The sequence below is a fragment of the Drosophila eugracilis genome, unplaced genomic scaffold, assembly GCF_018153835.1.
Source record: "Drosophila eugracilis isolate 14026-0451.02 unplaced genomic scaffold, ASM1815383v1 contig_2088, whole genome shotgun sequence".
Classification (NCBI taxonomy): domain Eukaryota; kingdom Metazoa; phylum Arthropoda; class Insecta; order Diptera; family Drosophilidae; genus Drosophila; species Drosophila eugracilis.
This window is the reverse complement of record NW_024572964.1, coordinates 6,061,999-6,084,734: the sequence shown is the minus strand read 5'-3', so window position 1 is coordinate 6,084,734 and position 22,736 is coordinate 6,061,999. Positions and strand designations below refer to the sequence as shown.

The window sequence follows — 22,736 nt, the reverse complement described above, 5'->3', positions numbered from 1 at the left end:
GCGGCATGCATTCTCGGCTTCGAGGTTTGTGTATTTGGTGGTAAACCAGCATTGTGTTGACAAGGCTATCGATATTTATCCATACACTTCGAAAAATAATATATTTTCATAATAATCCTCCTTTCTTATTTATAAAATTAAACTAGTTTGACATACAGCTAAATATAAATATCTAGATTTGAGAACCTATATTATCATATTTATAAATAATACGAAATGGCAAACATAGATTTATCTAATGTATATACATAAATTGGTAGTGGAACATGCTATTACCAAGAGAGCACTGTACAAGAGCAGACTCTTCTTTATGACTGCTATCGATAGTTGACGCTCCTATCGGCTAATCGAATCCCACCCCAAGGCCAGCTGCCACCGCTTCCCGCGCATTTTCTGCAGCCCAGGTAGGTCAAAATCAGGATTGATTGCATACCGTGTTTTCACTCGTCTCAAAACCTCCGTAGCAACACCATCCAGACAACGTGGAATTCCCGCTGAACTAGAGACCGGCATTATTTCCATTGTGAGTGCAAGAAATTTCAGCGGCATCATCGGCGTCCCTAACCTTATATATTATATACACACATTTTTGCAGTTTCGGTGACCAAAATTGTGAAAATACAACTTAAAATGCCGCGCAGAAAGGCCCTGACGAACAACAACAATGCCGGCGAGTCGGAGCATCAGGCTCCCAAGGCGAAGCGCGCCAGGATCGCCTTCCATTTGGATCTCCCCCAGCGAAAATCCATATTGGGCAACGTGCTGGTTTGCGGCAATGGAGATATGGGACAACTTGGCCTCGGCGAGGACATATTGGAGCGCAAGCGTCTCAGCCCAGTGACTGGAATCCCTGATGCTGTGGATGTTGTTGCCGGAGGCATGCACAACTTAGTGCTAACAAAAACGGGGGACATCTACTCTTTTGGCTGCAATGATGAAGGAGCACTGGGTCGCGACACCAGCGAGGATGGCAGCGAATCCAAACCAGGACAGATCGATTTGCCCGGCAAGGCATTGTCCATTTCGGCGGGAGATTCGCACTCTGCCTGTCTGCTCGAGGATGGACGCGTCTTCGCTTGGGGTTCGTTCCGAGACTCGCACGGCAACATGGGCCTTACCATCGATGGAAACAAGCGGACACCCATTGATCTGATGGAAGGTACTGTCTGCTGCAGCATCGCCTCAGGTTCCGATCACTTGGTTATCCTAACCACCGCCGGCAAGATCTTCACCGTGGGTTGTGCCGAGCAAGGACAATTGGGCCGGCTATCGGAACGTTCCATTTCTGGAGAGGGTAAGTCTTCGACTATACACAGCCGAGATATCTTTATTAATCCATATAATCGCCTAGGTCGTCGTGGCAAGCGAGACTTGCTGCGGCCCACCCAGCTCATCATCACGCGGGCCAAACCCTTCGAAGCCATCTGGGCCACCAACTACTGCACATTCATGCGGGAATCGCAGACAGGGGTCATCTGGGCCACCGGGCTGAACAATTACAAGCAACTAGCCTTCGACACAAAGAACAGAGATTTCGCACTTACGCCTATTAAGACGGAACTCAAAGATATCCGACATATTTCCGGCGGTCAACATCACACACTCGTTCTGACCACGGACGATAAATGCTCGGTGGTGGGACGTCCAGAGTACGGACGCCTTGGTCTAGGTGATGTCAAGGATATTGTGGAGAAGCCGACGCTTGTAAAGAAACTGAGCGATAAGATTGTGTCCGTGGGCTGTGGCGAAGTCTGTTCCTATGCCATTTCGGAGGATGGCAAACTCTATTCCTGGGGCTCCGGCATTAACAATCAACTGGGTGTTGGCGATGGTGACGATGAACTCGAACCGGTAGTGGTTGTCAGTAAGAATACGCAAAACAAACAAATGCTGCTGGCATCCGGCGGTGGTCAGCATTCCATCTTTTTGGTCCAGGCGGATAAACAGGAGCAGAAGGAGAATTTGCCGGCGAAGCCGTCTGGTAGCAGCAGTAATAAGAAGGACAAGACACCGCAGCAGGAAAATGCCGAAAAGGAGACCGAAAAGTCGGATAAACAGGAGCAGAAAGAAAATGTCCCGGCGAAGGCATCCGCCAGCAGCAGCAGTAAGAAGAACAAGACGCCGCCGCAGGATGATGCCGACGAAGAGGCCAAAGAGGAGCCCGTTTCGGCTACCCCTCCCAAGAAGGCCAAGAAGCCGGCTGCCAAGCGAGGCGGAAAAAAGACATAAGATTGAGTATAAATACGCTGACTTTTCCCATTTTGTTTTTGGTCACATTAAGTGGCACCCCCGTACGCTTACTTAACGCTTAAGGAAAGTTTACTCATGGTCCGGATTCGTAAGATAGATCGCAAGTTTTTCTTATAATATGTTAAGATTTACGAACTGAGTCCTGTTAAGTTCTTATTATTTCGATAAATAGATGCCCCGCTCATATCTTACAAATCTGCCTTTCGAGGAAATCTTCTTTATCTACCCATTTAAATGTTTAACAATTACAAATACGAAACCGTAGTAAATTTGTATTTGAACGCAAAGTGAAACTAATTGAGATTTATTTACAAACTAATCAACTTGAATCCGACATAAATCTATGCGTTATTTGTTTATATAATTTACAAAGACATCTTACTCACAGTGTTCTATAATTTCTCGGCTCAGGCGGGGGAGGAATGGGAGATTACCAACAAAAAGCTACAACGGATAGGGGCAGTAAGCGTGGGACACCATTTACTTGAAACTCGAATAATATCAAGAAACACGAAATTGTTACTCTTAGCATAGATCTAGAGATGTATGTATAAATATGTATATATATTTTGGGTGGTTCGATTTGTAGTAAACGGAGTAAAAAGTATTGGCCTTCAAGAGCGAAGGTCTGTTTAGAAAATTCTGAGAACTAAAGGTATAATTTCAAGTTGACCCTTCAACCTTTTAAGAAATGCAAGCCAGGGAAATAGGTACACTGGATTTTATATTTGGCTGTCCTACTGACATTGTTATATAGATGGCAGGGATCGTTGACGTTCAAATTGCAATTTCTGGTAAACAAATCGAACCACCCTGTCTTATATAGGTCTGGGTTTTGGCTTGACTACGAGTAGTAACACGGCTGACGATTACCTCTGCCTGAGTCGACTGTGGCTAGGGAGGTGGTGATGGTGGTGGAATTTCCGCCGTAGTTGCTGCCCAGGTAGAAGCTTATAAACAAGATGCCGCACAGCAGAGATAGCGAAAGAACGACGCGCACTAGCTTCCTTGCAAAGGCGATGAGTCCAAGTAAATGACCGCCAGCCGCAACACCGCCCAGCTGCCTATCGCCGTTGCCTTGACAGCTGCGGCACAGCTGCATATACGTCTTGATCAGGGCATTCAGACACTCGCCGTCGAATTGGTCAAACATATCGGCACAGTCCAGACCCAAATCCATCAAGTCAAAAGCACATGCGCAGTTCTCTAGCTCCGTGCAGTTGCAGTCGTGGTCGTTATTGTGGCTATTGCGAACGGCATCGTTTAGCTCCTGCCTGGTCAGATTACACGGTGAAAGTAAATATTATTTGCGCCTGGCGCACGAATACGCCGTAGATTTGGGACAGGTTGAGGAATGTCCCATTTGCTGATACATCAGAAATCCGAAGCCGGCAAAGAGCAACAATAACAGTGCCAGCGTCACGTATTGCAGGTTCTGGGTAAACGCCAACTGACGTTCCATCGCCGATGCCGGATCATGACCCTGGTATGAAGATATATTAAAATTTATTTTCTTCGGTTTGTTGTTAGTAAGGAACTTACAATAGCCGACTTCTTGCTGTCCACGCAAGACTTGCTGGTCTTCGATGGACAATCCGGTGGCGCTTTAGGCTTACTTTCTTCGAAACGACATACCAAACGATGCTGCTCCACATCCACAGCAGTGGGAGATTTGTTCCGCCACATCTCTGCCACGTCAGAGCCACCGCATTCACCACCCGACGCCACCATGGCCATCACCAGGAACTTGTCTTTGCTCTCTTCACTTAGCTTGTGCTCTGACTTCAGCCATATATTAATAGAGGCCGACTGGTTAGGTTGGATAATGCCACAACGGGGTCGCACACGGAACTTTTCAGGCGATGTGGTTTGAATCTGAAAAGGTTTAGAATTTTGGTTTTGGTAAGAATTTGATATTTAGATGATTAACCCACCTTGTACGTCACAGCTGACTTGGCAATCGACTTGAGGTTCAGCGTGGCCTCTGCATTCTTGGCATTAAAGTTGACAAACTCCTTTGGATCGATGTTCAACATGCCTAATCAAGGAAAGCAATGTAAGGGTCCCCGCTTGGTATTAATAAGGGCTTTTTGAATATTTTCAATTTTGGTGGGGACCAAGAATTTTGTAAATGAAATAACGAACTAAAATGAGGCGACTTCGTTGCTCACAATGAGTTTGTATATTTATGACATAATGGGCAGTGCCGATTGATAGAAAGCCAAAATTATTCATTATGCAATGATACAGTAATTCTAAATTAAATCATGTTAATAGGTGACTTCTTACCCTCGGATGGAGTGTGCATCTCGTTGATGTTAGACTCCTTGAGCACCAGGGGAGCGGTATTGGCAAAGGTGACCTGTCGATTAAAAAGAACTCGTTCAAATGACCGTCTTTTATGGTTAGTAGGATTGTTCGGTGCCTCCCCCTTAATCAGCCCCTTTCGAACGTGCTTTTGTGTGTCATTTTTACAAGAGCCGGCGCACTATTCTAGGCACCCTTGAGCTGGCATTATTAGCGAAGGTTCCACTTGTACCGGAGGTCGCTAGGTGAATTGGTTCGATTTGGTTTTCTGTCGGATGTGGGTTGTCTGTGTGTCTTGTAAATCTTTTATGCATTGGAATAATAAGTTTGATCTGCCCTTATCGCTGCCCTGTGGATGCAATCTCCAACTCACGTAATTGAAACGCCCAGGGTCAGACATCGGTCACATATGTCAGTATCCACACCGCGCTTATATCAGTAATTGGACTACAGATATATAACATATAACGAAAGCCGGACTTTTAGACTCCTGCTTTGATTCGTTCTGCCCTTAATTTGCATTTACCCAAATAAAAACAGCTGGCAACCCTGAAACGGTGGATTTCCCGATTTCGCTTTAGGGATTTCTTAATACGCGTTAGCACATTGCAATATTTTTACTTTTTTAACGATATTTTGAATTTTATTTTTTTAAATTATCATAAAGCTCGGCATTAATGAAAAAAAAAAAAAAAAAAATTTGAAATAAAATTTAAATTGCCTCATAAGCCGGGCTTAGTGGTTCATTTCATTGGTTCTTTTTGCTCACAAATGGACAGTAATTTAAAACAATACCTTTTCCTGAATTTAAACTGAACAAACAACAGTTGTCATTTTAGCACAAAACAAGGAAAAATATGCAAGGTAAAATAATCGTCTTGAATGGCAAGACAATTCGATCCGTTTCGGGTTTGTTGTGCTTTTGTTTGGGCTTCCACGTAACGCACTCATGATCATGATGACAGGCAGGCCACATTCCTTATAATTAACCGGATAAATTCAGCTTGGGTAATAAATACTTTTGAATGTTCGATGGTTTATAAATGATTTATTGATTGTTTAAAGACTGACACATATTTCTTAAGCACAATTGAATGGACATGAACACTTAGCGAGAGGTCACCGTACTGCGCACACACACACACACATACCCTAGGCATTTTGTTGAAAACTTTGAAGAATGAATATCAATAGATGGTACAATAAAAATGCAGCTTCCGTCCTCCGATTTTTTCCTTTGTCTCGACGCTTTTTAGTTAATAACAATTATAGACAGGAAATATCCATGACGATTAGCACAAGTTTGGAATAAAAACGAACATAAAATGAGGTTGCTTAGTGGATTTTTGTGACTAGTTCGCGCGAATGTAGAAATACAAGTGAAATAAAAGCACACCCAATATGCGAGCTTTCGGTTCGCTCCGCCTCTCTCTCGCTCTCTTGGTCGATCAGCTTCTTCCAGCTGTTGTCGCCACTGCCGTTTTTTGTTGTTGCCGCAAAATGAACTGAAACTGTAAATGAAAGTGCCGTTGCAATGAGAGAATGATGACGTCGTGTGGGTGTGATAAGAAAATGTTTGCGTGGGTGTGTGCTGTTGTTTGAGTGTGAGTGAAATTCTCGAGTTGCCTCGCCGATTAATATTCGCTCTGGGAGTCATTAACACATCACGTATACGATATAAATACACACATACATATGTAGAACATGTTATAATCCCTGTGAAAATGTGTATGTGTTCTACTTTTTACGGGTCAACGCTTTGGGGCCTCGAACTGACCGGATAGCCACTGACCCAAGCCAGAAACCGAAAGTTTAGCAATATGTCAAATAAAAGACTATAAATAGCTGCTGTAATGTTCTGCCCACAGACTGCTGCTGGTGAAACGAGCAGCTACACTGGGAAAAATCTTCATTGGTAAATAAAATAGTAGTAATCTTAAATTTTACATTTATAATTTGTTGATAAAAATCGTAAGGGATATAGATTTTTAAGTTAAGCTGTTGATAACATATGAAAGTCTATATCATTATTTGTAACAATCACAAACAATCGAATATTAAATCCAGTTTCTATAGCTTTACTCTAATGTTCCCTCAGTGTACTGGGACAGACCCTCGCTTAGGTAAGCTTAGTGGTCAGTTGGGGACAGGCAACTCACGCAGGACACGCAAACAGCGCACCCTAAATCAATACGTCCCAAGAATGTGAATCAATTATGGAGAAAGCGCCGTGAGGAGGTTCGCGTGAGGTTTTGGAAAAAGCAATTAACCGACCGAGGGACCGTCTCCTTCCGGGTGCAGCCATGTCACAAGGAACACGCCCGACAGGCGAATACCGCTCGAGATTTTGTCTGTTGTTGGTTGTGTCTATTGATGGTACTACTATGTGTACCTGTATCTGCCACCCATCCCTGCTACTCACCTTCTTGTCCGCGAACTGCTCATCATCGCCGGCATTGGCGGCCACCGGTTTGGGTGAAACCTGTTTGGCCTCCGGCACGAAGCTAAATTCATAGTTATCCTCGCCACCCCAGCTGGCCAGGCTGTTGTCCTTGGTTATGTACTGGCTAATGTCCTTTTTCGATATCATTTTTAAAATCTCAACCGCTTTTGGTGGCAACAGGGCTTTGATGACCTTAAAAGCAGCTAGAAAAAAGGATTAACAAGAAGTCATGGTCACGGTTGATGTTTTGAGAGAAGTTCAAAGTTGAATATGAAAGGATTTTAGATTTATATCTAGATTGTCATCAATAATTGTTTATAGTACTTACCATTTAGTACCCAGGCCAGTTCATATACCAAAATATAATTCAGAGTATTAGGATAGTATTGCTTAAATGTCTCCACAATGCGTTTCACAAAGTCCAGATCCATGGTAGCCAATCCCGTGCCCGCCATGTCAAAGAATATGGTCAGTTGGGTCAAGTGCTGCTCTCTCTGAGTTCTTTCCACCCAATAAACCACGACGCGAATCAGCTCATCCAGATTCTTGGATTTACTATGCAGTTTAACACGGAATATCAACAAGGGCTTGCCATCGACATCTGTGCTGTGTACAAAGACCGATCCCTCTTTCAGGTACTCCTGGTTCAGCTGGCTCTCGTTGAGATCATTAGCCCCATATGACTGGCGCCAGACACAGGTGTCCCACAATTTGTTAAAGGACGCCTCTATGTCGAGATCATGCATTTCCAGGAATCTCTGTAGCCAAAGGTGATCATTACGAATGCGATCGATATCGGTTGGATGGAAGGGTGCTGACAGTGGATCATGTAAAGAAATAAAAAGATTATTGGAATCTTATCTGTGGATTATGCGATAGCGATAGAGCTTAAGAAAATGCTCTGTGGAGATAGTAAATTCCAATCGATTACACGGGCTTATCTCTGCTCTTTTATGGCACAACCCATAGTTTCACATTGAAGAGCATTAATCTATGCAATTCTGTTCGTAATCTTTGTTTACTTAAGAGGTGCCACCATTGAAATTTGGAGGAGATAAGGAACAGATTGATAACAACATAAGGTACAAGTGTTGGTTCGAGTGCTTTTTATTTTAGAAAAGAAATAAAAAAAACTCTTCATTTTCATTATAAACCATTCGGTTTGGTCTAATCTTTGGCCTCATGTACTTAACCTTTTGCCTTTGCTGATTATACGGAAGTCCGTATACTAAATGCCTTACCTTCCCCATTTCTATATACGAGTATAGGTGTTTAAGTACGAGTATCTATAGCTTAAGTCTCAAGTTCAAAGCTTTCGCTGGAGTGCACTTAAGCCAGCGTAATCGTTGAGCTAGGCAGGGCTGTTTAATTTATGCACTTACTAATTGGAGAATTTGCACTACAAATAAGCCAAGCAGAATGATTCATATAAACAAACTATTGTCAGAACACTGCTATATATATCTCTGGTAATTAACGATTAAAACCTGTCAACTGTGGGAATATACGAGACCATAAACCGAATTTATTAGTTTCGCTAGCTAACGAACGTTGCACTTTGTAGCGTTTAAGTGTTTTTTTCTTTTTTGCTGGATTATCTCACCTGCTGGAGGTGATGAGGCATATTTGTTGTTGAACTTTTCGCGCAGCTCCTCGATTTGTTCGGGGGTCGTCTCCTTGACCTTGATGCCCATGCTGCAAGCTATATTTCACACTCGATCAGAACGAAAACTGCGGGCCAACTAAACATTAGAGTTTAATTCCAATCGAAGGGGGGACTATGAAGTTCCTATCGGATGGCGCCTAATCAGAAATCCACTTTCACTGCGATTAGATTTGCTTGACTCGGAACACAGGTGAAGGTACAATAGGCAGGGTTATCATGTACAAGCGGGAATTATGCGAGCTATCCAAGTGCGTTCCACGAGCGTGTACGGCTAACTGAATAAACGACTAACGGTGTCGACACGATCGGTGGATTTAGATACATACGAACACATCGCCTCGATCGTTGGCAGTCGGGTGGCGTACGGATTGAATGTGGAGCACCTGGTTCTTCGCGGTACTATAATGGGCCTCCCAAAAGGGCAAACCCATCCACCCGCTCGCCCACTGCTGCAATGGAACGTGATCGTTTGGGGTGTATATCACTTGCATTACAATTACCTCCAAAATGCTTGAGTGGAAGTATAACCGAAAAGCTTTCGAAGCTTTTCGCTGGAGTAAATAAGCAAAGCCAAATCCGGTCAATAAATATCGTATTATTATTTACACTATCATACAAAGTTTAAGGCAATTTTAGGCAAATTTGTAAACATAATCGTCATTACCGCCCCAGAGTTTAAGACTGTTTTCCTTGTCCACATACTGGTCAAGATCCTTCTTCGTGGTAACCTTAAGAATCTTCAATGCTTCAGCGGGCAGGAAGGTCTTCACAACTTTAAAGGCAGCTAAATAAAATAAAATTATTATTTAGTTTTTAAATGAGAAAGTTAAAATCATACCATTCAACAGAAAAGGCAAGTCGTGGACAAGAATATAATTCGGCACATAGGGATATTTGGTCTCAATCATTCCAATAATACCCTTGGTGAAGTCCAGGTCCAAGTTACTCAGCCCCGTGCCAGTCATATCCATAAAAATGGTCATCTTATCCAGGTTAGTTTCGCGCTGCACCTTCTCAATCCAGAAGACAATGATTCGCAGGAGATCATCTAGATTCCGGCTCTTCGAGTGCATGTTAATGGTCAAGATCAGCAAAGGTTTTCCGTCCTTATCCTTGTTATGGACAAAGATGGAGCCATCGTTCAGATATTCCTGGTTTAAGTTCGTCTCGTTGATGTCATACACTCCGAAACTCTTACGCCAGGCAAGGTTATCCCACAATCTGGTGATGCACTTCTCTACATCGAAGTCGTACACCTGCAAAAGTTTGGTGATCCATAGGTCACTCTCGGTAATTCGCTTCAGATCGTTCGGATGGAAAGGTTCTATTTTGAGAATATATATAAACTTCAGATTAGATGCGACTAATTTTGTTGAAGTGGCTTACCTGCTGGTGGCTCTTTCTCCAGTTTCTGGAGAATGCTAGTCTTGACTTGGCTAATCTGCTCGGCAGTGGGATCCTGATCTGAAGGCATGTTGCTGCTTGGTTTTGCCTGAACTAACTGAAATATTCCCTGCAGTTGGCTTTTATATGAATTCCTTATCTACCCCTTTTTATAGGTATTTGAAAATGTTTCCCGAGCTCTAAGAGGAAGTATTCTTAATCTGAGAGCGTGATGACTGAGCAGTCAGCGGGCTAATCAACGACTGACAACTCTACCCCAAACGCTTGTCGGCTCGCTCGCCGAGAGCGTTTTCAGTTGTTCTCCAAACCAATTGTGCTCTGCTTTCCAGACGATCATGTAAATGACTCAATGCGGGTGGGGGGCCCGGCAATGGCAGAGGCAACCACACACCCGCCCGTTCTTTAATCAATATTGAGAAAATAAGACAATCTGGGGGGCAAAACGAAGGGGCCACCGTCAATTGCGATAAGCGGAACAAACTGGGGAACTGGTAATGTTTATGGTTCTTATGGAGGCGATTCTTAGGGAACTTTTATGGTTCTTGCTGTGGTTTTCTTTGCGATATATGACGTCTCCACTGGCTTCTTACTCGTATATCTATCTTTAATAGGGGGCGTAGAAATTCCTTGTGGCTTGCCTGGATTTTAAGTAGCAAGCTAGGTCTACTAAGCTGAACTATTCCCCTTCAAATAGCAGGCGGATATGATTGCGGTGGCTGTAATGGATATCTAACAGGCAGGGTTTGGCTAAAATTACAGTAATTTTTTTTGATTCGCATAACAAGATTGATTTATCAATTACATTCATGCATATACATGTATCATGTATGCACAAGTGTAGGTTTATTTCTGTGGGAAAATAGAAAAATGGTAATCTTATCAACCTTATGAACTTTGTTTTATAAGTTAGTGGGATTTCATATATACTAATTATAATTGTCATCGTTATTGTTTGACTTTTGTTCCGTTGTTTTAATGGCTCATGGTTATAAGTAAAAAATAGTCGGATATAAATTGGTTAACTAGGAACCAGTTTAAATGTTTATGAAACCTTATGGTTATAAATAACTAATTTAAGTGGACAATATACGTACTGGTTATAGTCATTCGTATTTTCATTGCTCTTCTTTATTTTTTTTATTATTAAGTTGTTGTTAGTTTTAAGGTATTATCGATAGATTTTTATTTAGAAAATCGATTTTTTGACTGTTCTAAGTAAAATAAGTAACTTATTTTATTTTAACTAGCAATTACTGTTTAATTGACTTTACTGGTTTTTAGGAAAATGGTTTGGTAATTATTTGTTAACTAGCTGTAGTTTGATATTTCGAATTCCAATAATTAACAATCATAACTAAAAAACTTTCGGCTAAAACATCAATTAAGTATTAATAAGTTATCCAATTCACAAATTCAAATAATTAATCAATCCTAATCAATTTAAAATCTAAATTCATTCATGTTGCGCTTTTGTTATTGTTGACATTGAAACCGAGTGAGGAGAGGAGAGGAGAAGAAAGAGCTGACAATAACAAAACCGATGCCATTTACATATCGAAAGCTCGATACCTCCTTAACCGTGTCCCCCGCCATTTGGACCATCATCCCATCCGTCAGCGGACATCCAAGAACTTTCGCTGTTGGCTGTTCTGGCCCAGTTGTGTTGTTTACGTGAAAACGTGCGTTTGGACTGCGACCACTTCCTCGCTATTTATCCGGATGCGGATGCATTTCAGCCAGTTTTGAGAGTCCCCTAAAATCCCCTGAGATGAAGTTCGCCGAGCACCTTACAGCCCACATAACGCCCGAGTGGCGAAAGCAGTATATTAACTATGAGGTGAGTGCCGATAAAATGTCACACCAATGTGCGGAAAAATCTGTATCCGTGTAGATACACGGACGAGTGTGCTTTTCCCGCTGTCATTCTGCCAGCTGTGACGTCACGTGCCACATCAGCTGCTTGGCCAACTGTCAAATTGTGGAGCTTTCAACGCGCATGCGCCCTGTTGAGCGCACATTCTGTGTTGTGCTCTCCTTAGACGTAAACAAATCGGAAAGGGATGGAGAGAAGGGCGGACGAGAGAAGAAGGCAAAGAAAACAAAGGCAAAGATGAGCGAGAGAGATATAAATACAATGATGACCAAAAATCTAGGTCCTAAGTCTGAAAGGAATTTATTACTTATTATTTTTTTTTTTTAATTAAAAAAGTATATACTAATGGGTTCTATTTTCATTCCTTTAGGAAATGAAAGCCATGCTATATGCAGCCATCGAACAATCACCATCCGCTGAGCTGGTAGAGCGCGAGATGGTGACCCGATACTTTGCCAAATTCGATGAGGAGTTCTTTCACTATTGCGATAAGGAGCTGGCCAAGATCAACACATTCTACTCGGAAAAGATGGCCGAGGCGACACGCAAATATGGCAGTCTGCGAAGCGAATTAACAGAGGCCCTGGAAATGGGTCATCCGAAGAAACAACCAGCATGGAAGAGGCGGACACCGCTTGGCAAGAAGAATGTGCCGGCGCGTAAGATACAGGATCTCAAGTTGGCATTTAGTGAATTTTATCTGGGACTCATTCTGCTCCAGAACTATCAGAACCTGAACTTCACGGGTTTCCGTAAGATACTTAAGAAGCACGACAAGCTGCTGAGCGTAGACTATGGTGCACGTTGGCGCACTGATCACGTGGAGGCAGCACATTTTTACACCAACAAAGACATCGATCGGTTGATCCAGGAAACGGAGCAGGCTGTTACCCAGGACATCGAGGGTGGTGATCGGCAAAGAGCCATGAAGCGGTTACGAGTGCCACCACTCGGTGAGCAGCAGAGTCCGTGGACCACCTTTAAAGTGGGTCTCTTCTCCGGCGCCTTTGTTGTCCTCTTCATTACGGTTGTGATCGCTGCCATGTTCTATGGATTTGGAGAGAATTGGCGGGCTGGTATGAGGATGTTCCGAGCTCCATTCCTCATTATCGAATGCCTTTTCCTTTGGGGCGTCAATGTCTACGGATGGAGATCGTCGGGTGTGAATCATGTACTTATCTTTGAATTGGATCCTCGCAATCACCTGTCCGAGCAGAATATCATGGAGGTGGCATCGGTGTTTGGCGTTATCTGGGCTTGCTGCGTGCTGAGTTACATCTTCTGCGATCCATTGGGCATCCCGCAGTATGCAGCTCCACTTTGCCTCTACACTTTAATGGGTGCCTTTTTGCTCAATCCCACAAAGACGTTTCATCACGAGGCCAGATATTGGGCCTTAAGGGTACTGCTAAGAGTTATCATGGCTCCATTCTGTTTTGTAAACTTTGCCGATTTCTGGCTGGCAGATCAGCTGAATAGTATGGTGCCAGCCTTTCTGGATATACCATTCTTGATTTGTTTCTTCGGTCGAAGTCCCACGTGGCACAAAGCTGGAAAGGGTGAGTTGACCTTGATATATATATATATACCTTGATAAGGGGAAAATGGCCCTTAATCTTTCTTACTTACTACTTCTACTACTTACTTACATCTTCTAGTAAAATCTGTTTCACATTTTTCCATTTTAGTTTGCATTACATTCATAAAGAGTGCTATTATTATTTTTCCATTTCCATCTCAAAAGTACTTAACACAAAATTTCCGGGAGCAATTTTATTACCACGAAAAGTAAACAATTCGGTTCGTACTTTTCTCCCCAATTCTGGTTAAAAACTTTTCGCATTTTAAATCAGTTTACAAATGAGAAAAGTGCAAAGCCAACAACATTCAACAGCATTTAAAATGTGAATTCAGTACCGAGAATTGTCGTCCTGATATAATTATAGAAGTACAAAGTGGTTAATTTACCGACATTGTTTTATTTATGCAACAGCTGCCAGTCACTGTGTGGAGTATGTGTCTCTGCTGCATCCCATTGTTGCCATTTTGCCTGCCTACTTCCGGTTCGCTCAGTGCATCCGCAGATACCGCGACACAAAGGAGTCGTTTCCGCATCTGGTCAACGCAGCCAAGTATGCAACATCCTTCTTTGTGGTGATATTTGCCCACAAATATCACACGACCACGGGTAAGTGGATTCATTATGCGGGCGTGAGTTCATTAGGGCACACCAACGTCACCGCAAGTACAAATATATATACATATATATACATTATGCGTGCTGTTTACGGTCCAGTGCCAATTAGTGCCATCTTCATGGCCGAAAATTCATGTAGATTGTATTTGGCAGGAGGGCACGTGCATCTCCAAGCCCACACTCACTCGATTGTTTCTTGATTTTCAGATACCTATCCACTGTCCAAAGAGAATCCCTGGTTCTACTGCTGGATTACGGCGGCCATCTTCTCATCCTGCTACGCCTACACATGGGACATTAAAATGGACTGGGGCCTGTTCGACTCGAAGGCCGGCGACAATCGATTCTTGCGTGAGGAAATCGTTTATTCATCGACGGTGAGTCCGGATGGGTAGTGTTTTTCTTCTTTTTTTTTTATTTGGAGGTATAGAGTGGCAGAGTAACCCCCACAAATAATGGCCACGATAAATATTTGGGCAAACGGCACGTAAAACAATCTTTCAAAGCGTTCATTATCTCTGTCTTTTGGGTTTCTCTTACTTTTTCGGTCCTCAGTGGTTCTACTATTTTGGCATAATTGAGGATTTAATACTGCGCTTCAGCTGGACCCTCTCCATGAGTCTAATTGAGGCCGGCTACATTGAGGGCGACGTGATGATGACCATTCTCAGTCCCCTTGAGGTTTTCCGTCGCTTCATTTGGAATTATTTTCGATTAGAGAACGAGCATCTCAACAACGTTGGCAAATTCAGGGCTGTAAGGGATATATCGGTGGCACCAATGGATTGCTCAGATCAGGTGGGTGAAAATAATTTGTCTAAAAATACCATTTATTTTATAAATAACTTATACGTTAACATAGTTTTCACAGAAAACATCAATTAAGTTTACCCCAACCTTGTTTACCTTGAATTTCAGACAACGATTCTACGCATGATGGACGAGACGGATGGCGTGTTGAATCGAAGGCGTGGAAAGGCCGCAGGCGGCAAATCCGCAACCAAGAAGAACAAACAGGAGCAGCGGCTGCTCCTTCAAGGGGAATCCATCGAGGACCTCTGTTCTTAGTTGGGAAACCAATTGGGTTACCCAATAAACATCTCTCTATGTGCACAAATTTTAAGTTCATGCTAATAAAGCACTGCAGTTGCATTTTCGGACAATGAACAAATGGTCCACAAAAATGTCATTGTTTTTGCCAAATGTGAGCAAGAAAGTTCGAGGAACTCTATTTTCCAGCGTCATCTACATATGATATGTGGGTGGAGTGGGTGTTGGAGGCAATGATGGCGATTGATGATAAACACAAGTTCAATTCTCGTGACTGTTGAACAATAAACTTTGGCCCAACTTCAGTTCTATTTGGGTCTGGCATTTTGGGTGCCTAAAAATACATTCGCCGAACCATGCTTTCCAGTGGCTTGTTGTGGTAGTCATGGCAAATTTACGTAAACGTTAGCATACGTAATTATTGATGACACAACAGCGTATGCATGACGTTTGATATGTTTTGATGATGTGTCCAAAATCATAAAAAGGAATGACCATCGATTAGAAAGCAACTGTCTCTTTGTTTATTTTTGGTTTCAGCTACGTTTCTTGGAATTTCTATTTGATTATTTTTCAATATATTAAAACGATTCCCATTTTGCATAATAAATTCTGATCAAAAATTTCAATGGTAGCTGATGTTGACAAACAAATTTGATGTATTTCACCGTGGGTTACCTCTGGGAGTTGGAAAGGTCCCGCTCGCAGCTGCACAAATAGTGATTGATTGATTGGTTTTTGTGAGGTTTTCCCCAGCTTCGACTCACTGTAATTATTTAATAAAACTTTGAAGGACTTCTGCTCCCTGCTGATTATGTTTTATCAGAAATCCTGCATTATGATAATTCTTTTTTGAGGTTGACAAACAAATATTTTTGTTAAATTCTCGATTAATTTTGTCTACAAACTGACCACTAAGAATTCAATGTGATTTACTCAACCACACTTTTGCGGTCTTTCGGGGACAAATGGCGATAATAAATGATTGTTGGATTTAATATGTTCTCAATTTAATAACGCGAAAGCAAAACTCAGCAAGTTGTGGGGAAAGGAAAGTTACACAAATTGTTTGAGAAACTTTTTGTGTTTCTTGTAGTCAGAAAAGTTTCCTTAGAGCCTTTCGCAGTTTTTGGAAGTCCTTTCCATGCTTCATATAAATATTCTTGACAGTTTTTTATGCATTTAATTGATTCAATTTTGCAATTTAAGAGTTGATAAAACTTATGTTTCCGGGATATTTATTTGACAAGCAAAATGCAAAATAACTGTCAAATAAATGTGAAAAGTCTGGGATGACGAAGAAAACGAAACATCTGGCAATCAGACTGGCAACTTGAACGTGATCAGCTTTGTGTTTTCATAAGGTAAATATGTTTTTAGCCTTTTCTCTTTTTCCACTTTAGCAAATACTGTGTGCTCAATTTGAAAGCGGATTATATCACGGCTTTGGGTCTTCAACAGTTGCTTATTTGTGTGAAGCCAAGGTTCAATTCAAATTGCACTTCTCTTTCAATTTTCCTATATTTTTAGAATTTTTTTTTTGCCCTTGGGAAAACATTTTTATGTGATTCCGTTGCCGGGCAACTCCCGGTTGCAAAGCGTCATTGGCCATTAGAAGCCATTTATGGCTTGCAGATAGGAATTTCCTTTTTGGCCACTCCTGGGATGGCGGATGTCACATTGATGAGAATCTCTTACGGGCAAATGCTTGTTTTTGAAGTCCTGCGATAAGTGGACCCTTTTTGGGGAGTGTTTTTATTAGCCTGAGGATTTTTAACCGCTCCTCTCATCTTCGGCATGAGAGCCCATATTTAGTCGGCATTTAATTTTTGCAACCTTCGAGATGAACCCATTGATAATGGAGTTGTGTGGTATCTTACTTTTACCTTGCGGTTGTAGCTTTTAAGCAGATGAGAATGTAAAATGTGCTTACCTTCTGGGAAATAATAAAACAGCTCCATGTTTTTCGTTTTCCTTTCTCTTGAGCGACAAGCAGCAGCGCTTACTTTCACATGTCAACGTGGTGGTGACACCTTTTTTTCCCAACCTCCAACCTACTTTGTTGGATATTTTTTTCATTCGGTTCGGTTCGCTTCCTTTACTGCTGTCAAAGCAGATTTTCTTTGATTTGGCAGGGGCGCCAACATAGGCTCACCAAAACCTGATGGCAAACACACAACACGTTATACAAACAACAATGGCGGCAATCTCTTATTTGTACGGATAGCCCACCGTGCGTATACGTGTTATTGTGTTGACATTTTCGGCTTGGCCTTGCATTTCCGACCATGTTGTTAAGGTTCCTGATTGCAATTGTTTTGCTTAGCTCACCCACTGCGTATATGCCATGTTACACGCATTGCAATTGCTTTAAGCAGCCGTGTTAGTTAATGTTTATCTTGGCCAAACATCTGCTCTTTGGGGGCTAATAAATGGGTAAACATTACGCTGGAGAAATGACAACGACAATAGCTGAATGCAATTCAGCTGTGCAGGAATGCAATCGGCATATGCAAATATTCAAGGATTAAGTGATTGAAAGGACTGAGTTGGTTCGGCATGTGCGAAATGGTTAAATTAAAGTTTATCCGCATGTATTGATTTTCCGTTTCCAATTTAAATTTTGCCAATGATTGGCTTTTTGATGCCAATCAAACGGTAGGTAAAATTGCCTTGTTGCAGAATACCTATATATTTATTTATATTTCTAATGATGACCTGAAATAGAATGCTTTGATTGCTGGTGCGTGCATAGACGATTTCGTTCATTAAAAACAAAAGTGATAGATTGCAGTTCAAAAGCCCACTTGGCGTATACGTTATTTTACACTGAGTTGGTTTAAATTTAACCATCAGTTTTACTGTGTAACTCACATTTCGGGGAACAGCCCTTATTATACGCTGGGCAGTGATTGAACAAATGTTTACATTGAAAGTTAATTAATTAATTTAAAGCATCTGACAATGGCCCATCACTGACAGGGACTGTCAGGAAGTGGCCGGGAATTTCCACTCAATATGCTAATCGAATGCTGCACGAGTTTTAATTAACCATGAAAAGCATTTTGACGGTTGGAAAATTGCGTAGTCTTTAATTAGGGTTTCGCCGAATTTAATGTCAGCAAATGTATGGCTAACCCGAAAAACGTGGGGGGCATAAATCGTATTTGCCACTGCCATTGTGGACCATCTGAGTGGGATGTGCTGAGTAATTCGAGGCGGATGCGAGGCCAAAGGCCTTTAGTCCCATTCGTTTGCCCGCCATTGATTGATGGCCAAACTGCTTGCAGAGGAAAAAGCTATTTATAATATGTTTATTATTTATCATGCATGCTAATGCCAGGATGTATAAACATATACATATATATACATTCGGTTATTGGTCCTTCTTGTTTGCTTATGAAATTTGATTGAAACTAATGGCCGACGACGCTGACGCCGAATGGCATCCGCAAATGTCACCCAAAGGACACGTAAAAGCCATTCAAATATGGGAAATAAGTCAAGACAAGGTTCCCGGGCAGCTAATTCGCCGGAAAGGAGATAATAAGGATAAGGGGCATCCCCTTTTAGTGAGTTTCATAACCAGTTTTAAGTCCTTAAAGCGCATTTCAAGGAGTCTAACTAAATAAGCTTATTTCTTCTGCTCACGTGCCATGAAAATTCCATTTGAAAGCATATCAATTGTCAACCCAGCTTAAGCTCAAGCACTTTGAGTCGATTTATCATTTATAGAAATTTCCCTCCGAAAGTCAAGACATTAAAAGAGGTCAACTTCAGTTGCCAAGTGACAGCCAAAAGTTTTGACAGCGAAATTCAAATGCAAACATACCAGTCGACAAAATAAACACCCGGAATAACTTAAATTTAATATTGAAGCTATTCGAAGGAAAGATCAACAATCAACAGTGCTTGGCGCCCAGTTAAAGTTGGTCTTTTGGGGAGGGCAGCTATAATAATAATAATAATTATTATTATTCCAGCAATTAGTTCACTTTTAACTAGTTTCGGAAATAATAGCCTTGTGCTCATTTGGCAAAACTTTAAAAGTTCATTGGCGTAATTTAATATAATTTAGTTTAGCTTTTTATATTATTTAATTGCACACTATTTTCATCTTGCTTTCAAGAGTAATTTAGTCGATTAGTGCTAATTGAATTAAATCCCTTAAAAGCCTCGCTAATTGAGTTAAATTATAAAGCTCAGGACTTAACTATCTCAAACTGTAGCCATTCTACTCAAATTTCCATATTTATTGCTGAAAAATTAATCGCGTTATACCCGACTTCTCTCTGCGGATTTATTTACCCGCGAAACGTTGTCATGACGACTCTTTGGATTGCGGTTTTTCTTATACCCTATATGGAAAATAGGGTATATTGGGTACTTTAAAAGTTTGCATTTAAGTTCTAAGAAAATCATTGAAATTTGTTCGATTTATGTATATGCTTGTAATATATTGAATTTAATTAACTTTGGCATTTAAAAAGGGTATCTGTACTGCCCTACCTTTGAATATTTACCAAACCTTTTTGTTTTCCTTCATGTCACACGGAAGGCGGGTGTATTGCCAATTAAAATATCTCGTAAAATGTGAGAAGAACACGAAAGGGCAAGTAAATAAATTGAATTTGGTATCATCTTAAAGCCCAAAGTAAAAGAGGGTAAAGAGTTACATTCACGATAAAAAAGTAAAGCAGTTCCTTCTTTGGGGTTTTGCAAATAAGAGAGGTCCCATTACTTATTTGCGAATTGGATTCTTTTTTTTTATGAAAAATAACTCAACCCTTTTGTATGCTAATACCGTGGCTCCTAAAAAAAGGTCAGATGTTTGCCTTTTGTTTTGAAGTGAGCGGTTTTCGCAGTAGCCTTTGAAACAGCGTATAAAAAAGCAGCTCAATTAAAAATGGCTTAATGTTTCTGGGAAGCAGACTCTAGAAGACCCCTCAACTCACACATGTGCGACATCTGCCTAATTTCCATCGAATCCCCACCATGCATTTTCACGCTGAGGTGTCACCTAAGCCCACAGCTTTTCGGGGGGGGTCATAAGATTGATGTCTGGGCCCTGTTCCACATAATTTACTTGCACGATTTATTGCTGACAAACGCTAATGCCAATGCTTTGCCGACTTATGTCCTAATTATTTCGGCTTCAATATGTGTCTGCCGAAATTCCTTTGAAATCCCTCAAAGGCGGAAGACCACTTGGGTACTTTTGTCTGTAGCAACGGCCAAGTGGCTTTAAGTCTTCATTATTCCAAAAGCTGTTTATAGTTTTCACTTGGCAGAGTTTTCTTATTAAAACAAGTCATTTGTGAATGCCCGCAAAATGACCATTAAGCTTTGGTACTTATGGCTTTTCCCATGGGAATTAAGTTGTGGAACAAATATGACTTCTTGAGGATAACGAATTTGATGTTTCAATTAAAGCACCTCATGAATAGGCTGAAGGAATTTGGTTCCTTAAATGGTTTTCATCATTTAATATTCATTAAGATGCTTACATCTTTTATGGCATCCCACTGGTGCGTGAATTAGCTTCATTTGAATGCTAATTTTGTAATTGAATGTATATGGACACGTATACATGACTGAATATGATAAGCTTAAAGCACACGCACATAAATCTACATAAAATTCCTTTCAACTGACGTTCATATCGACCCTTTCCCAGTCCACGATGCGTATACGCAATAAAGCGAGTGACAAACTGGCTGCCATTCTCGTCAAGCATCAAGTTGCCCAAAAAGTTTGTTTACTTTCTGCCTTTTAAAATACATCAGAACGAACACATATATAACAACAAGGAACCTTACCCACTTGTCATATGCTATAAATCAAGTGAAAGTCCAGAAAGTCTGCGTAAGGCAGAAAAAGTCCTTGGGCCTCAAGATGTCTCAAATCTGTCAATATTATTTGAGAGTAAGGGGAAAAGTTAACAAGCGGCTTTAAAATTTAACATTTAATTTAATCCGAGCGAAGCTCAATCTCCTGAGTTTGACACACACAGAAGTTTTGGGTTACCAGTCTGTTCGGGGAAACTTGGCTCGATGTGTGCTCAGAAAAGTTGGACATCCTTTGTTACACTTCCTGTTTCCTGTTGTTTCTGTGGTAAGATGATGGTGATTGTCAAAACTTTGCATTTTCTCAGGGTTTTCAGTGTCATCAAACATGCATGTTATACACTCGTTTATATAGCCGAATATATACGCCAAGTTCGATGGCCACCACTGCATGCCAGTCAATGTGTCTAAAGTTCCTGTGGTTGCTGAGAACGACAGGAATTTCATTTGATTTCACTTATACTTTAATTGAATTTTCACTTAAGCAGTCAAGACGCTTGGCAAATATTGCCACTGCCCGTCGCACTCAAGCGCTAATGGAAAACTCATTATCCTGGAATCGGGAGTCAGGGCGGGCAGGCATCTTAGCAATTAGATAGAAAGCGTGCGCGTTTCAGCCTCGTGAAAGTGAGCTTATTGTCAATTGTGTGTGCGGAGTAGGGATCTAGGATCCGAGATCTGGCACTGTGGTCTGTGCAACTGTATATCCCTTAAGTGCCCCATAATGGCGACTTTAAAGAGCCGCCAGCCAAATGGTGAATGTTGCTAAAGCCGAAAGTAATTCCAGGGCTTTTGCGCAGCGAACGTTGCATTTGTTTCTCTTCAAAACTGAAGGTAATTCCAAGAACGCAACGAATCAAAAGCTAAGCACATTGTCGGATAACAAAATGTTTATATTTTCTGTTGTTTTACTACTATACAAATTTCCCAGGTCTAATCCTGCTGCTCTTAATATTGCATTAAACGTGAAAACTAAAGTAATTACACCTGCATTCCATGGCTTCCAAATCAAGTACATGCTGGGTGAGAAATGCCTTCATCAAAGGCAAAAAAAGGCTGCCAAGCGGAAAGATTGCAATTTCAACAATTTATTTCATGGCCGTTGGTAAACGATTGCTTTTCTAAAAAATTTAATACCAACAAGAACAGAGATCTAACAGCGATTGCAAAGCATTTAAAGTTAACTTAATCATTTATGTTTACTCGGGAATTTTGTCAGAAATTCGATATTTATATAACGGACTTTACACTGCATTACGCCACTTAGGAATCCATTAGGTTTGGTTTTTCTAACTTTGTAGCTTTGACCAATGTCCAGATGTTTTTGCGTTGTGGACTTTTTTTAAGGGGCATGTCATAGAAATGTGCGGAATCTCGCTGCCTGTGGCTATGTCAATATTTGGGCGACTTTTCACAAAAGTAATAACAGTTCTGCTGACTCTTTATGTGGATGTTTCCATAGCGTCCATAGCTATCTGTGTGTACCGTACCCTGACCACTCATAACGTTAAATGTAAACTAAACTGATAAAAATATGTAAAAGAAAATAAACTTTAAAATGCTTTTAATGAGGTTTAGATTGAACGCATCCAAAGACTGTGGATTCTCAGTAAATCTTTGAATTTGATATAAAGTTAAATTTATAAACCCCTTAGGAAATGTGATTTTGATTTTCATATTCCAAGTAATAAAAATCACAT

At 41.2% G+C, this 22,736-nt stretch overlaps 4 protein-coding genes across 9 annotated transcripts; 2 read left to right on the top strand and 2 right to left on the bottom strand.

Moving 5' to 3' along the window:
• Positions 1-312: 312 nt before the first annotated feature.
• Positions 313-2,631, top strand: LOC108107928 (regulator of chromosome condensation). 2 transcript variants are annotated; one of them, XM_017215754.1, is made up of 4 exons: positions 313-404; positions 465-523; positions 596-1,294; positions 1,352-2,631. In XM_017215754.1, the coding sequence occupies exons 3-4, from the start codon at positions 631-633 to the stop codon at positions 2,227-2,229; spliced, it is 1,542 nt and encodes a 513-aa protein (XP_017071243.1). In that variant the 5' UTR covers positions 313-404; positions 465-523; positions 596-630; the 3' UTR covers positions 2,230-2,631. The 2 variants fall into 2 exon arrangements, with proteins under 2 accessions (XP_017071243.1, XP_017071241.1); XM_017215752.1 differs by lacking the exon at positions 313-404 and having other exon boundaries at positions 413-523.
• Positions 2,539-9,082, bottom strand: LOC108107929 (motile sperm domain-containing protein 2). 4 transcript variants are annotated; one of them, XM_017215755.2, is made up of 7 exons: positions 8,604-8,951; positions 7,329-7,814; positions 6,980-7,203; positions 4,540-4,612; positions 4,185-4,288; positions 3,793-4,125; positions 2,539-3,733 (listed from the first exon to the last, which is right to left on the bottom strand). In XM_017215755.2, the coding sequence occupies exons 1-7, from the start codon at positions 8,692-8,694 to the stop codon at positions 3,554-3,556; spliced, it is 1,491 nt and encodes a 496-aa protein (XP_017071244.1). In that variant the 5' UTR covers positions 8,695-8,951; the 3' UTR covers positions 2,539-3,553. The 4 variants fall into 4 exon arrangements, with proteins under 4 accessions (XP_017071244.1, XP_017071247.1, XP_017071246.1 ...); XM_017215758.2 differs by lacking the exons at positions 6,980-7,203; positions 7,329-7,814; positions 8,604-8,951 and adding an exon at positions 5,709-5,968; XM_017215757.2 differs by lacking the exons at positions 6,980-7,203; positions 7,329-7,814; positions 8,604-8,951 and adding an exon at positions 4,931-5,077.
• Positions 6,077-15,338, top strand: LOC108107927 (xenotropic and polytropic retrovirus receptor 1). Of its 2 annotated transcripts, XM_017215751.1 has the most exons (7): positions 6,077-6,472; positions 11,567-11,907; positions 12,314-13,502; positions 13,937-14,131; positions 14,348-14,517; positions 14,696-14,938; positions 15,059-15,338. In XM_017215751.1, the coding sequence occupies exons 2-7, from the start codon at positions 11,839-11,841 to the stop codon at positions 15,206-15,208; spliced, it is 2,016 nt and encodes a 671-aa protein (XP_017071240.1). In that variant the 5' UTR covers positions 6,077-6,472; positions 11,567-11,838; the 3' UTR covers positions 15,209-15,338. The 2 variants fall into 2 exon arrangements, with proteins under 2 accessions (XP_017071240.1, XP_017071239.1); XM_017215750.1 differs by lacking the exon at positions 6,077-6,472 and having other exon boundaries at positions 11,080-11,907.
• On the bottom strand, positions 9,242-10,324 carry LOC108107930 (motile sperm domain-containing protein 2). Its single transcript, XM_017215759.1, has 3 exons — positions 10,053-10,324; positions 9,505-9,990; positions 9,242-9,450 (listed from the first exon to the last, which is right to left on the bottom strand). Exons 1-3 carry the CDS (start codon positions 10,138-10,140, stop codon positions 9,299-9,301), a joined length of 726 nt encoding a protein of 241 aa, XP_017071248.1. The 5' UTR covers positions 10,141-10,324; the 3' UTR covers positions 9,242-9,298.
• Positions 15,339-22,736: the final 7,398 nt, after the last annotated feature.

Excerpts from the sequence above, each read along its gene's own strand:
- LOC108107930 (XM_017215759.1), bottom strand. The coding sequence starts at position 10,140 with ATGCCTTCAGATCAGGATCCCACTGCCGAGCAGATTAGCCAAGTCAAG. Across the intron at positions 9,991-10,052 it reads GGAGAAAGAGCCACCAGCAG|AACCTTTCCATCCGAACGAT; the intron begins GTAAGCCACTTC and ends TTCTCAAAATAG. Across the intron at positions 9,451-9,504 it reads CTTGCCTTTTCTGTTGAATG|CTGCCTTTAAAGTTGTGAAG; the intron begins GTATGATTTTAA and ends TATTTTATTTAG.
- LOC108107929 (XM_017215755.2), bottom strand. The coding sequence starts at position 8,694 with ATGGGCATCAAGGTCAAGGAGACGACCCCCGAACAAATCGAGGAGCTG. Across the intron at positions 7,204-7,328 it reads ACTGGCCTGGGTACTAAATG|CTGCTTTTAAGGTCATCAAA; the intron begins GTAAGTACTATA and ends CCTTTTTTCTAG. Across the intron at positions 4,126-4,184 it reads AGTCAGCTGTGACGTACAAG|ATTCAAACCACATCGCCTGA; the intron begins GTGGGTTAATCA and ends AAACCTTTTCAG.
- LOC108107927 (XM_017215751.1), top strand. The coding sequence starts at position 11,839 with ATGAAGTTCGCCGAGCACCTTACAGCCCACATAACGCCCGAGTGGCGA. Across the intron at positions 14,132-14,347 it reads CAAATATCACACGACCACGG|ATACCTATCCACTGTCCAAA; the intron begins GTAAGTGGATTC and ends CTTGATTTTCAG. Across the intron at positions 14,939-15,058 it reads CAATGGATTGCTCAGATCAG|ACAACGATTCTACGCATGAT; the intron begins GTGGGTGAAAAT and ends CTTGAATTTCAG.
- LOC108107928 (XM_017215754.1), top strand. The coding sequence starts at position 631 with ATGCCGCGCAGAAAGGCCCTGACGAACAACAACAATGCCGGCGAGTCG. Across the intron at positions 1,295-1,351 it reads ACGTTCCATTTCTGGAGAGG|GTCGTCGTGGCAAGCGAGAC; the intron begins GTAAGTCTTCGA and ends ATAATCGCCTAG.